We start from the raw sequence: 15,917 nt of genomic DNA on the forward strand, positions 1-15,917 counted from the left end.
TGCTTTGGGGTATGAATGGTGCACATGTGCAAAGTGAACTCAGGCAAATGCATCTTTGCTTGCATAAGTCAAGTGGAACAGTCTGGACTAAGAGTGTTATTTTCCTTCCTTTTATCAGGAAAGTACATGCTGTGGTGTTGTAAAGCCATGCTCTGGTTTGCACATTGCAGCCTTGCAAATGGCTTATGGACCAAGCACGCACTTTTTTTTTTTCCCCCCTAATAGGAAGGTAAAGTATTATTTTCTCTTACAGAACACGTATCAGTGGAAAGGATCTAACACAGTTAACACTATTATGCCTTTCTGCTTTAGCTGCAATAGCAGCAAGGAATGCAGCTACCTGTAAGGTTTTGGGCCTCTCTCCCTGCAAATTCTAGTTTCACTGACGTCAGTGGTCCATCACATGTTCACCTTAATAACGCTGAGATTCCATCCTTACATGTCCGTTTGCATGAATAATCCTCAGGTGAATGTCAAGCCTAAATCCTTGACTGAAATCATTAGTGTTATGCTCATTCCTATTCTTCAAGCCTCACTTCCCGTCACTAGAGGCCCACAACTAAGTCCAATCACTTGCTATTGGAGACAAAAAAGTCATAGGATCCTTTTCAAGCAGATCTGGCTCATTTGCTACTCTCAAAATGAGTGATTTTCTTTTGTCTCTAATGTTCTAAACACAACACTTATATGCAAATAGGCACAGCCCTTCTCTCCCAGAGAGAAATATGGTCAACTACAATTATTAATTCTCCATTGTTGTTATGACTTTAAACTGTTCTTTAAAGCCACTGTGATCTCTTTCAAGCAGTGGAGAAAAAGAGCACTTTAATCACTAAAAGTGCATTAAAAATTCAACACTTGAATCCTGCCTAATAGATTGATATTTCCCATGAGCTGTCAGGGTAAGATTAGTTATTAAAAATTCACTCATCCACAGGCATGTTAAATCTACCTGAAATTGGGCTCTGCTTGTTTTCTTGCTTGTTTGTATATTTAAAGAGATGCTTAAATTCTGATTTATTCACAATTTAAATAAATCAGAGAAATTTATTTGTGTCTTTTTACAATGTTTTAAGACCAACTTCCATTTCAAGAGCCAGCAGACACTCGATCCTGCTTGTCCTTTCCAAAGTGTCAAGGCTGTCTCAATGTCTATAGCATACCCTAGATAAGGAGAATAGTGCAATAACAATTGCGTTATAATTTGAAGCCATGTGTCTTAAACCACTAACTTTTCCATTAGCTGGGGTGAGGCCTAAATTAGAGAAGAGAGACAAACATCTGCAGAGAATCAGGAAGCCCAGTTAAAGCTTAAATTAGCCTCTGAAAGTACGTACTCCTCTCCACTGACCGAATGGATTTAAGGTACATAGGTAGAAGTCTATCCACAGTCTAAAACCAGGTAGAAGCAATCTACCCCTTCCTCAGTTCTTCATTCCTTCCATCCACTCCTTCAGAGAGCTGCCTCTGTTGGTACTGGCAAAGCACCAAGATGTTCAGTGATGGACACACATTATTTAAAAAAAAACCAAACCAAACCAAAACACACCAAACAAAACCCCACAACTGTCCCACCCCCCAAAAGCCAGACTTTGTTAGTGGCACAGCTCAAAATACTATTTGCAGAATCCATGGATTATTTTTTTCCTGGGATGCATTACTAGCTTTCTTACCAGCCAAAGGAACCCTGTTGCTGGCCAGGATGCTAATGTGCTATATGGATACAGAATTGAAGGAGTCCCCTCCTCAGCAAGCTTACATGCAAGAACAAGAGACCTCAGACAGGACATAAAAAGAAAGACTGGAGTAATATCGATCAGCATGGTAAGCAGTCGTCACAACGTCTCAGCAGATTGATTGTTGTTGAGATTTTTTTTTTTCTTTTCCCCTATAAAAAGAGAAAGAACCTGATTTTGCACCTGGGACAGGGCAACCCTGGATGTACATACAGACTGGGGAACGAGAGGCTGGAGAGCAGCCCCGCAGAGAGGGATTTGGGGGTTCTGGTCAACGGCAAGTTGAACATGAGCCACCAGTGTGCCCTGGCAGCCAGGAGGGCCAACCGCGTCCTGGGGTGCATCAAGCACTGTATTGCTAGCCGGTCGAGGGAGGGGATTGTCCCGCTCTACTCTGCACTGGTGCGGCCTCACCTTGAGTACTGTGTGCAGTTTTGGGAGCCACAGTACAAAAAGGATACAAAGCTACTAGAGAGCGTCCAGAGGAGAGCCACAAAGATGGTGAAGGGTTTAGAGGGGAAGCCGTACGAGGAGCGGCTGAAGTCACTTGGTCTGTTCAGCCTGGAGAAGAGGAGACTGAGGGGAGACCTCATCGCAGCCTACAGCTTCCTCATGAGGGAAGGAGGAGGGGCAGGTGCTGATCTCTTCTCCCTGATGACCAATGATAGGACCCGAGGGAACTTCAGGAAGATATGCCAGGGGAGATTTAGGTTGGACATTAGGAAAAGGTTCTTCACCCAAAGGGTAGTGGAGCATTGGAACAAGCTCCCCTGGGAGGTGGTCACAGCACCAAGCCTGACAATATTTAAGACGCATATGGACAATGCCCTCAGACACATGGTGTGAATTTTGGGGTTGTCCTATGCAGGGACAGGAGTTGGACTCAATGATCCTTGTGGGTCCCTTCCAACTCAGGACATTCTGTGATTCTATGAATACCTTGAATCCTGGCAATGTTGGACATCTTGTAGCTTTCTGATCGTAAACAAGTAACACACAAAATTTAATTTAGAGGAAAATCTGAACCATGTTTGCCAGTCTAAGTGAATTCTCCTATGATGAAGATTCTATAGATATAGCTTTCTGTTTCATTTCATGGTATTTCTTCCACCATGATGTTACAACCAGAAACCACACTGGGAACAATTTGGGATTGAATAGAAAAAGTGTCTAGACAGCAACTACGCCTGAAGTATTTTCGAGGAATATAAAAAACAAGCATTACCATCAGCTCCAATAGCTAGAAGTTAATAATGACAATGTTAATTTTAATTTTAACTGATTCAAGGTAGGTATTTAAAAAAAAAAACACAAACCAAAATCAATGACCTGGAATACGAATTCTAATTTTCAAAGCTGGACAATTATTAATAATTTATATTATTCAATTAATACTGACTTTTCTAATGAATAGTGTGCTTTATGTCCCCATCTGGTATTCAAACACATCATTCATTTTTATTCTTAAGAAATAAACAGAGCTGAAAAGGCTTTTGATGCACAACTAAAAGAAGAAGAGTGAAATTAGGCATTGGATTCCTTTCTGCGTTTTAGAAAAATCATTCCCTTGAAAAAGAATTCTTTTTTTTTTTTTTTAAACACTCCAAGGATTTAATTTCTTGTATTCCATCTGCACATCTTCTTTTTAAAGGAGCTTGCCAAAATTTTTATTCACAGAACATTTTCCCTGTCTTTCTGTAGTGCAAGAAGGTTGGTTAGGTTCAGACATTCAGAAAGAGGTCTTCATGCAAATATTTACACACTGAATGACCCAGACTAAAACTCAGCACTTCAGCTAGTCAAAAATATTCCTACAAAACTTTTTTTTGGGTATCAAAATGGGCTGCTCTGACTCAGTAAGAGTGCCTTACAGGAACATGTCACATCAAAGTACTTGCAAGAGAATTTCAAAGCATTTGGTTCTATTGAGGTCAAATTAAGTCAAACTGGCAGTATTTAGTAATATTACCTCTATTTCATGAAAAAAAAATACATGCTTTGATTTTTTTTAAACAAATATGGATTTGAAATTTAAGAATTTCATGTTTTTAATGCCAATCATGTCTTGCCAGAACAAGAGCAATAGCTAGGGCTATTTGGATCCAGTGGGGTCAAGTATTTATCACAATCTGTTCCCATATGTCCAAAACCAAGGGCACATTTTTAAAAGAGCTCATATAAGTTTTGCAACTTAGCTCCCACAGCCAAAGCTGCAACTAGCTTCTTGACTTTTTTCTTGAGTAATCAAGAAAAATTAGAAAAAGAACAGCATCAAAACACTTCATCTTGAAAGTGGCAGAAACCTTCACATTAGTGAAACAGCTTCCAGCCTCAGTCCGATGCTATCATTTCAAGGGAACAACAGAAGTGGTCTTTAGGGTCTCTAAACCAAGTGGCTTCATCAAACGCTACCCTTTCCATAATAATGCCATTATATTCTATTGGTGGAGTCTCTGCACGACTGCACTGATAATGAAGTCCATAAAGGATGCAGTCTGCCTTCTGCAGAGAGTCTGGAGCAGCCACTGCCTGGCAGGGAAGGAAATCAATGACTCCAATGCAAGCACCCTGTTGGCTACAGTGTGGAGTTATCAATTTTCTTCCCAGCTAGACAGCAGCTATAGCAGCTGCTTCAGTCACTCTGTAAAAAAAAAAAAAAAAAAAAAAGGAGAGAGAGAGAGAGAAAGAAAACAAACAAAAGAAACAAAAAAACATCCTCCATACAGCAGCTGGCCACGACATCATAAATCAGGCTAGAAACATTTATATGGAGGAAACTCATATTCATGTCAAGCCGAAGATCCAGATTCTTTTGATAAGATTTCAATTTTTACCCAATACAATTTCTGGATCTTCAACCTTAAACACCAGGGCACATGTTCAACTTCATACATGGACCTAACACTGAAAGCAGATCACCTCAGCTGCTGTGGATAGTTGAATAAGCTCTACAGATACGGAAGGCTCTCCCACTAGGTCACTGCCTGGCCCACTGTCTTCAACAAAATATATTCAGTTTAACATTGGTAAAATGACTCATCTATTCACAGCCTGATTTTCCCATAAAAAAAAAAAAAAAAAGAAATTATATCTGTAACCAGGCAATGAGCAAATAGAAAATCATAACCATGGCTTCAGCTCCCCCAAAACATGCTGCTTGTGCTTCTATCTAGTATGCTAGTTTTTAGCATTGAGCCAGACCCTGACCTGGTTAAAAAAAAAATCACTGAAATGAATGGTACTGTGTGACGTTTTTAACTGTGGTTGCTCCAAGGCCTCACTCTGTACACGTTCTGACTGTTCATCTTAAAGAAGGGCAAAGAGAGACACAGGCAGATCAAGATTTTGTCTAAATAAATTAATTGTTCTAAGTATCCCAGTATAGTTAAACTGGGACAGCACTTTTCAGAACAAGCATGGTTTTACAGTATGAGAATGTTCTTTAATGTGTTTTCCTTTATAAAAAGAACCATAATACTCTATCGAATTAAAGCGCCATTACACTGAGAAAAATTATGAAATAAACACAAACTCATCCCTTAAAACCTCACAGACAAGACCTACCTGGTTTTCCCATAGTTACTTTGAAAAGTAATTTGCAGAGCAACAAATGTAATTCATGAATCCCGATCACAAATTAAGTTTTAAACTTATTGTACATGATGGTAACCACCCACGCATGTGCATTTATCCTGTGGTAAATGAGTTGTAGATGGTATCTTTCTTGGACAGGAAAGTAACAGTGCTTATTATAGATCAGGATGATAGCATGGACAAGACAGACGACCTGTAGTAAATACACACCTTGGTTACCTTGTGGACAGTGGCTTGCTTGCCTGCCCACATACTCAACTCACTGTCCTGGCAAGTTCACAGCATTAACACTCTCAGGGCCTTTGAATTAAATTGTTTGTGCTTTTCAATTTGTTAGACTTTTAAATTAATAAAACTGCTTTCCCCTTCAATGGTACACAATGGATAATGAGAACAATCATCTTGAATCTCTAAAATAATCTCGGACACTCAATAAACTAGATACAGTGCATGCAAGCCCATAATTTGCAGGGGAAAAGTAGCAGATATTTCATATTTAACCACTGCAAGTGTCAACTCTGTGTACATGCATCACTGAAAGACTAAGTGAAGAAGAAAAAATAAGAAACTAAATATATTTATTTCAAACAAACAGAACACTAGGCATTCACATAGATAGCACTAGCTTAATGTAATATTTAATTTAAAGCTTGGGCTGCTCTACTAGCATTACCAAAGTTGTTTTCTACCACAGAATATGACTGTATGGCTCTGCCATTAACCAATTCTCTATATCAGTTCTGAACAGGGCCAAGTGGAAACTTGAACACAAACACTAAGGCAGCTCATGCAAATTCTCATCCTCTTTATCTTCTTTCACCTTTCTAGGACTCCTGCCAAATTAAACTTGCTATTTTTACTTGCACCCAGGTAAAGATCTATGTGGGCTTACAACCTTCTGAGCCCCTCTGCCTGCTTGCCTACCTTTTGGGTGGCAGGAAGCTTACTGCAGGAGCTAACAGGGTTAAGCGTTCTTCCACAAGAAGTTTTGACTTTCAAATGGAAGCCTTCAGGATCAAGACAAATCCATCATTCTAATGCTCAGAACTAAGCTGCTGAAACCAAAGAAAATTAATCCATACAGTGGATCATTAGCCATGCGTAGAGCGCAGAATTAATAGATGCTATATCATGCCTTGGGGCTACTTTCAACCTGTTCCCAGTCAGCTGGAAAAGGACAGAGGGAAATTTCTATTCTATTTTTTCCCTGCTCTCTCTTTCTTCCTTCCTGCCTCCTTTTAAAATCCACACTGCTGAGAACTTCTCCACAGAGTAATTCATAATCTAACTCTATTAAAATAAGTGCTGCTGCTAAGCATAAACCCAAAGATAAATTAGCAAAATAGTACAATAATACTAATGATGAGGAGCTGCAAGCTCTTTCCATACATGGGACTGTCTTGAACTGAATGTCTGTCTACCCCCTTGAGATCGGGGCTCCAAAGCACCACAACATCTGCATAAGAAAACAACAAGAAAAGTCTGATTTTACTGCTCAAACATTGTCGACCTTTAGCGCCTCTTCTGGTTTCAGACTGATCATGAAAGCAAGGAGTGTTGCTTACTCCTGATCATACACCAATAATAAAATCTGTGTAGAACTGTACATCCACTAATTAACAATTAACATATACTTCCTTTTACCTAAAGGTTTCAAAGTGCTTTCTGAGCCTTGAGATACATCCCAGCGACCCATTAAACAAACAGCTCCTTTTAGATTGCTAAACACTATCATAATCTGGCTATACAAGAGAAAAAAAATCAAACCCATGAAACATTCATTTGTGTAAAGCAACAGGCCTCATAACTTGCTCAACTTTAACCCCAGGCTCCAGTCCTACTGCATTCAAGGAAACACTCAGTTATCTCAGTACTTTTTCAGTGTCTCACTTTTTCCCCTCTAACACAGTCAAGGGCTGTGTAGCTTTGAACGTATTTTGTCAGAACAAAGCAATGACTAACAGTATGTTCCCTGTGAAGTTTGCAAGGCTTTTTGGGCAGTATTCTCAGTCATTCAACCTATCTTTCCAGTTATGAACATTTTCAAGTGTTCTTAAATGAGCAGATCTAGTTTGGCCTCTACTTCAGTAGAGAAGATGATAGAAAATATTCAAACATCTTCATTGCAATGGTCTTCAAGATTGCATACACGAAAGAGCAAATATTTAATGTTAGAGTGCTCATGAATAAAACTGGGCAAAACAGGGGGAAGGGAGAAGGGGGCTTTTGACTTTTCACGGCTTGGATAAGTGCACTCTGTGCTGGGTTAAAAACTGGCTGGACGACCGAGCCCAGAGAGTGGTGGTGAATGGAGTCAAATCCAGTTGGCAGCCGGTCACGAGTGGTGTTCCCCAGGGCTCAGTACTGGGGCTGGTTCTGTTCAACATCTTCATTGATGATCTGGATGAGGGGATGGAGTGCACCCTCAGTAAGTTTGCAGATGACACCAAGTTGGGTGGAAGTGTCGATCTGCTGGAGGGTAGGAAGGCCCTGCAGAGGGACCTGGACAGGCTGGATCGTTGGGCCAGGGCCAACTGCATGAGGTTCAGCAAGGCTAAGGGCCGGGTCCTGCACTTGGGTCACAACAACCCCATGCAACGCTACAGGCTGGGGGAAGAGTGGCTGGAGAGCTGCCTGGCAGAAAAGGACCTGGGGGTGTTGGTTGACAGCCGCCTGAACATGAGCCAGCAGTGTGCTCAGGTGGCCAAGAGGGCCAATGGCATCCTGGCCTGTATCAGGAATAGTGTGGCCAGCAGGACCAGGGAGGTGATAGTGCCCCTGTACTCGGCACTGGTGAGGCCGCACCTCGAGTACTGTGTTCAGTTTTGGTCCCCTCACTACAAGGACATCGAGGTGCTGGAGCGTGTCCAGAGAAGGGCAAGGAAGCTGGTGAAGGGTCTGGAGCACAAGTCTTATGAGGAGCGGCTGAGGGAGCTGGGGTTGTTTAGCCTGGAGAAGAGGAGGCTGAGGGGAGACCTTATTGCTCTCTACAACTACCTTGGTTGTAGTGAGGTGGGGGTCGGTCTCTTCTCCCTAGTAACGAGCGATAGGACGAGAGGAAACGGCCTCAAGCTGCGCCAGGGGAGGTTTAGGTTGGATATTAGGAAAAACTTCTTCACTGAAAGGGCAGTCAGGCACTGGCACAGGCTGCCCAGGTTAGTGGTTGAGTCCCCATCCCTGGAGGTATTTAAAAGAAGGGTAGACGTGGTGCTCAAGGACATGGTTTAGCGGTGGACTTGGCAGTGCTAGGTTAACGGTTGGACTCGATGATCTTAAGGGTCTTTTCCAACCTTAACGCTTCTATGATTCTATGACTGTACTTATAGAAAAAAAAAAACCAAAAGGTCTGCTTCCTAAAACATTGCTTTTTGTCTACAAAGCTGCATATCTCAAAAAATCAATGTTTTTAGCTCTAAGCGGTGCTGCATTGCTCTAATGCAGCTGTAGTTCAAATTTCTCAGTCCCACACAGACCAGGGACTGACAGCTGCTCTGATGAACCCCTTCCTATGATGTGTGTATGAACTGAGGGATCGCTGTCAATTGAAAGCACCCAAACTAATTTCAGATGGTTATATGTACCCCATCTTTGCATGCAGAAAATATTTTAAATTTCTATAACCATTTTAAAAAGCCATCATTAGAGAGCACACCACAAAAGCGATCTATGTTACATGGACTACAGATCGTAATAATGATCTTAATTCTACACTGGTTTCTTGCTTTTTGAAAACAGAAAAGACTGCCAAGATGTCACTTCAAAACTGTTTGCAGCTGAAAGGTATCCACCATGCTTATGATTTCAATAATTATTGCTATTGAATGAATCTATTGATCTGTGACTTCTAGTGATGGCAAGTTTCCTTTTTGCCGTGTTACAGCCTATGGAAATACAGTTTTTATATATATGCATATATACAGGGAGTGTGTGTGTGTGTATATATATATGAACAGACTCAGGAGCAAGTACTGAGAATGAGTAATTTTGTTTTTGAAATCATGTAAGTGAAGTCAAGCCAGTGCACTGTGAGACAGAACTGTGGCATACAAAGCACTTCACTTGATATGAGATTTACAGTTTGCAGTAAAATTAAAGCTATTTATTAACATTAGTCTTTTAGCTACTTGATAAGCCAAGATGACAATAATACCTTAACTCTAATACAGCTCAGTAGATCTCAAGGCACTTTTTTAAACTGTTCCCAAATGGAGGGGATAACATACTCTTTCACAGAGTCATAAAGTGGACTACCAGCACAAGAATGAACCCAGCTCCACTGCCTTCCACTCTAGTCTCCGTTTCACCAGCCTATACTGGTGCTGTCCTCCTTATAATTGTCACTTTATCCCACATACACATGACTTCAACAGACTGAGCTGCTTGTTTGACTTATGGAAAAAAGGCTTATAGTAGGCTTGCAGGCACTGTACGCTGCACATACACATAGGGATATCAAGATTCTATGGTCACTTAAATACAGGCTGTCTCATCTTTTCAGCTATAAAGTACAGATATAAATACTGTTCTGATCTAAGTAAGCTGTATGTTTCCTCACTCCTCACTTAATTCTTTTACTCTTCTATAGAAGTACTTCACTGCTAAAGACATTTCAATGCTAGATTACACTGGCTATCTGTAACTAGTACAATTTTACAGGTAGCCAAGTAGACACTTTCTATCCCAGATCATACTATTCCACTTGTTTCTCCAAATAAATCCAGTAAACATTAAAAGTACAGTTATATATTCTAGGGAAATAATTCTTGGCACATGAAAATATGTGAGCTGCCAAAAGATTTTCCAATTTGTTCGCTGCTATAACAAAAGCATTCCCCTGAACTGGAATTAAAATGGTGCAAGACCCTGCTTTCCTATAATTTGAAATGAAGGGAAGAACTCCTCAACACATCTGCTCAAGAAACAGCACATCTTTGATCCCCGCTGGTAACTTATGCAGATTTAACTCCTAAAGTATGCAAACATTTATTTACAAGCGTATTATCTTAGGTACTCAGATGCCAACAATAGCAGTGTCAGTACCACTAAACTGAAAGTGAACTGATTTTCAGAGATGCTGGGAACAGACACCTTTAAAAATAAAGAAATAAATAAAAAGAACAAGCTGTTGGAAGGGCAACAGATGCAAATTCAAGATTTCTTGATTTTATTCCAAGCTTTTGCCAGTGACTTAATGAACAATCACAGACAAGCCACTTCATGTTGTTCTCAATACATTAATTAGGAATAACGACACTTATCTCACATACAGTTCCACAGCTGAAAGGTGCTCTGTGGCAAAGATTTCATTTTTATTTAGTTTAAAAAAATCCAACACCTGGAGATGATACAAACAATTTGCCAGAATTCTCCACATCAAAACAAACAGCAATTCCCAAAGAATGCCAAAAGCAATAACAACAAGCTTTCTGTACACTGAATGGCACTGTGCATATCAAAATTCATTTGCCATGAAGAGCTACATATTTAGGGCTACGCTCTACTAAATCAGAAGGAAAAAGCCTCAGAAAATTTACTAGTAAAAGTTTTTCCATGCCTAACTATCCAATTTGAAAGAATATATTCTATACAAAAATATAGACCTTCAAATTGCCAACATTCAAAATTCTTGCTGAAGGCAATTTGCTTTCCATGCTACTAGGAGATGCAAAAGGAGGAGTCTCAGAAGCCCAAGCCATCAGAACACTCTTGTACTGGGGTAGAGGACACAACAGTTGATCCTTGTCCACAAATGCTCAAGTTTTCATCTTACAAACCAATTAGCATGTCATAGCATTTATTCTCATGTAGATGAGATTACCTATGGTGGCCCTACTCATCAGTGTGTTTACACAGGCCTTAATTTAGTATTCCAGTCCAAAGGTTGGAAGAAGGAAGGGTTGTGCTTCGGTTCTATACAATAGATGACAGGTACAGAAAGACAGCTTAACTTTTTACAGTGAACATACAACAGATCTGAAACTGGCTTTGTATTTTGCATTTGATCGTATATTTTAAAGACAAAGCAAAAATGATTTAATTATTGTCATAGTATTTTTTCATTTTGTGTATTCCATCGTTGAATACTGTATCTGTTGTAAATTAAGATAAGGAATATAACAGCTACAGTTTAATTTGCTCAGCATAAAGAAAACTGCAGAGCCTGCATTTAAAAATCACATCTTTCATTGAACAACATTGCCAATTTTTTAGCAATCAAAACTTTCATCAAGTATACATTGTGTCAAAACTATGTTCTGAAAGCTTAAGCTTTGTTCTAACTAAAGACCATACCGTTATTTTCATCAGTTCCAAAAGAACCAGTCAGGATGATGTAACATTTCAGCTAAGGAAGGAAAATCTTCTTAGAGGTACTGAACTATGCTGTAAGCTTCAAAACTTTTCCAAGACAACAAAGCTGCAAAAGAACTCTGTCCTGTATCCAGAAAAATAAGCTTAAACATTTTGCACATTCATTAGTAATTTGCTAAATTTTGAGATGACTGCTCACCTTTGCCGGATGAAGAAAAGCTGGAGCAGAGAGTTCAAAGCCTTTGTGTAAAATCTCACCACTGCCTGACAGAGCCTGCAACACAGAGGTTCCTCTACTCTAAATGCTAAACCAGATTCTGCCCTGCATTAAGTGATGTTAGCTTTGCTAAAAACCAACAGGAATTGCCCCTGCTCAGTTTGTTAATTCAACCCCACTGACGACACAGATGACTGTTGCTTTGAGTAACTGATTCTATTAACAGCTATAATAGCTACCAGATCACAAGTGGCTTTAATATCAGAAAGGTTTGACTATCACTAAAACACACACCGTATTGCAGGTGTGTAAAGTTATATGGAAACATAAAAGATAAAATGAATGTTATTAAAATGTCTCACAGACATAATGTAAAAAGTCATAGCTTTATCTTAAAAGTTGTCGTTTTTGATCATTTTAAGAACTCTCTAACATACCTCTCTTGAAACAATATAATTATATATAATTATATATAATTAAACCTGCAATCTGGAATTTTTGGCAAAGAGCACTATAAACATCTGGAATTCACTGCTGCAGTGAATATCATGGTTATGTATTTTCTAAACATTTGAATAAATGAAGAAGAGTTACTAGACAGAAAGGAAATAAAGTAACTTATTTGATACTAGATTTGATCACTAAAATGATCTGTGGTTTGCAGGTGATTCATAACTGTAGCAGATCTTTTCTTGTAGGAAGTATATTCTGTACTGGAATCAACAGCTTATCTAGTGCCATCCAACTGTGCCATACCATACCCATCTGTTGTGGCAAAAGATGTTTCAGAGGACTCATTTGTTAGTCCAAGCCTGTGTTCAGTCTTCCATACTACAGCCACTTACAGGTGTTCAGTCTTTACATTATACCACTAGAACAATCCCACAGAAATTACCTTATTCAGTGGGAATTAATCAAATTACAGCAAGTCCCAGCTACCCCCTCTTGCTGATGCAAACACTGCCACTAAAATAAAAAATAAAAGGTGCCAAAGAAGCAAAACTACCCAGTGAAGAAGCCTTTTCATTGCTTATGTATAATTGGATCCGGTAAAAGAATCAAACAACAGGATCTGATCCTCTGTTGCAAGGAAATGGAAAACCTGAAACTGAAAAAAAACCCCAATATCCACTCCTCTGACCCTGGAGTTCATTTAACAGATATAATAATGTGGGCCTTGCAGCAACAAAACTAATTGGAAGCAAAATATTTGTAAAATGCATAGAGGCCAGTTAATGATTTTGTAATGGGTTGACATAAAAAGTGGCATCCGCCACATACTGTCTTGGTGATAACAGGACGCTGGTTAGTACCTGCTGTCCTGATGCTGCAGTGACACACCTTTTCAGTATGCAGAGCCTGTAGTTCTCATTGGTTTTTGGTTCGTTGCTGTTGTCGCTTTCTTTAAGTGAGAGAAAGCAGAAATCTTTCTTCAGCCATATTTCTTAGCCTTAAATCTTTTAGTGAGTTAGAATGAGCTGCTCTCTTGATTAAACACAGGACTCTCTTTTACTCCATCATTTTCAGTATTATCACCAAGAAGAAACACATAAAAGTCTCACTGTAAATGAGCAAAGTTAATGAAAAAGAGCCATGTGAGGCTTGTAAACCATCTCACTGTTTCAGATCTCACTATAACCTGTAGCCCTTGCACGCCATCTTACTTAGAGAAAAAGTGCTGCAATGTAAATGAATCTGTAAATTATCTAACATAGGTAATTGGGAATGGTCAGGATGAAGAAAGCATCTTAGCTGGAATGATCTCCAGGAAAAACAGAAAAGGTATTGAGAGGAGGAATTTGTGCCTGAAATTTAAATTTTCAAGGCTCAATTCTCATTGCAGCCCAGCCTGATGCAAAGCTTACTGACACTAGCAGATAGAGATGGTCTGATTTCAGTGGGTTTTGGATCAGACTCCTACACCAAAACACCATTTACCCAGCATACATTAGAGATCTATGCTTTCTCATAACTCAATATTCATTAAAAGAGCAAACAGACACAAAGACTATAACAAAACAGTACATGACTCAACAATAAATCATCATCCATTTCGCTAAGCCCTCTTGAACCTGTTTATATGATAGAAAGCAAGCCTAAAAGGAAGCCTCGCAGACTGCAACACAGTATGCAAACTACCACAAAAGGCTTGGTGAACCAAGTGCAGTACTTGGCTAAGCTAATTATTCTCCTCTTTCAGATTATTCAAGGAAGATTTATTACTTGTACGGAAAAAAAGCCTACTATGTCCTACCATATTTCTTTTTACTAATTTTTAATTCATTCTCTCTTAATTATTAGGACCTACTCTGCAATGTCCTGGACCAATGCTAATAATTAAAGTACAGGTATTTGTTCTAAATTAAATCTGACCTCAGCTCTTGGGGTGGGGTGGGGTTTTTTCCTCTTTTGAATAAGGAAAATTGAGGAGATGCATTTGTTTATGACATCAACAGAATAGCTGGTTCTTAACAAGACAAATATTATACCAAGTTAATTTGAAGGCAGTATACATAATGCAGCATATCAATTTTGTATGACATATAGGATTGTGCCTGCATAATAACAACTTAAAAACAACATTGTGCTGCCAGTGACAATTACTATACTGTAAGCCATTTCAGTGGGGCACACATTAATTTAATTCATTGCAGCAGGCAGGTTGGCACACATAGAGAAAAATCACTGCAAAATGACGAATGCTTTACATTTTACAACATAAATACCTACTTCAGGACTACAAACCCCTGTCATGACAGAAGCACCTTCTGGCATTATTCCAGTTTATTAAGTCAGCCCCACTACAACAAAAAAAAAGTACCTGCAAACATACATTACAATCATCATCAACTCCATTTTACTCTGCCCCTCATATGGATGCAACAGCAGGGAAAGCATCCAGGAGCTTTCATCTAAAAATCATGAAGAGTACTATGAAATATAAACTTAGGAGCACTTCTTTTCTCTTCCAGCCAAGAAGTTACCTGTAAACAAGCCCTCAAAATTCATGACTCAAGAAACATTTCACATGATATTGTGGGCAGCATGCTCAGTTGGGGATCTCAAAAGAGTTGGATTCATTTTAGTTTGACAGATATATGCTTTAATCTCATCAAATGGTTGTGTCAATTCTCCCAGTGATGCTAATATAATAATGGAGAATTCTATTCATTTTAGTGGAGCTAAAGCCTGTATTGGAGAATATATATATGGATCTGTAATACTTCTCGTTCTTCAAGGTTAGATCCTGCAAGACTGCCCAGCCATTCCACTGGTGATCTTGAAAAGCACTGAGAATGCATACTTAATTTATATAGGGAGTTTCAGGGGCACGTATATATAGAATACGAACATAGAATGACTGTATTTTCCTGCACTAATTTAATCTAACTAGCATGCATGAGAAAAGAATATGTACCGTTCTGAAGGCCAATATGCTGATATCACCAAGGGATTCTCAAGAATGAACATGCAATTTACATTTCTGGTCTTAGCAGTGGACCACCGAGCTTACTATCTTGTTGACAGTAACAGTGTCTTCAAGCTGCTTCAGAAGGGTAGATAAGAAACCATCAAAATTAGTTTGTTCATTTAACAATTCTACTCTTGAACTTCCTTTCTTGTTCCTATCTCCATGTGAAATTGTCTCACACAGGAAAGGACTGTATCACATCAAAACTATTTTTCAAATATACTATGGAGACATTTCACAGTGTAAGAGCCCTTGCTTAGTTCTTGAAAGCAATGGGAAATCTGGGGAAAAAAAAAAAAATCCCAAGTCACAGGATCTTAAGCCAAAACACCTGGGGGGGGGGGGGAGAAGTCAGATTATCCACTGTTAAAAACCAGTTGTAAAATGCAGAGAAACTTTCTACATGCTCTATACAAGCTACTGTCTTTCTCGTCCTTTCTATCGACTATTTTAAGCCATTTTATCTGTGCTGGCGTCAGTTGTTGCTAACCATAGTAATCTCCTTTTACGTAAAAAGAAAAAGGCTTCATGACATTATGTAAAGTCAGCCAAGAATAGAAATGAATATAAATACCAAGGAATATATCGG

At 39.2% G+C, this 15,917-nt stretch overlaps 1 protein-coding gene across 1 annotated transcript in view; it reads right to left on the bottom strand.

The window, feature by feature from the left end:
• Window positions 1-15,917, bottom strand: part of LOC309601730 (leucine-rich repeat transmembrane neuronal protein 4-like) — a gene marked incomplete at both ends in the record, with an annotated part of 239,610 nt that overhangs the window by 69,011 nt on the left and 154,682 nt on the right. The window contains one exon of the mRNA XM_082334894.1: window positions 11,839-11,913. Coding sequence (XP_082191020.1) covers window positions 11,839-11,913 — 75 coding nt within the window. The remainder of the gene's footprint in view (window positions 1-11,838; window positions 11,914-15,917) is intronic.

This window comes from Platalea leucorodia (assembly GCF_965183815.1).
Source record: "Platalea leucorodia genome assembly, chromosome: W".
Lineage (NCBI taxonomy): Eukaryota > Metazoa > Chordata > Aves > Pelecaniformes > Threskiornithidae > Platalea > Platalea leucorodia.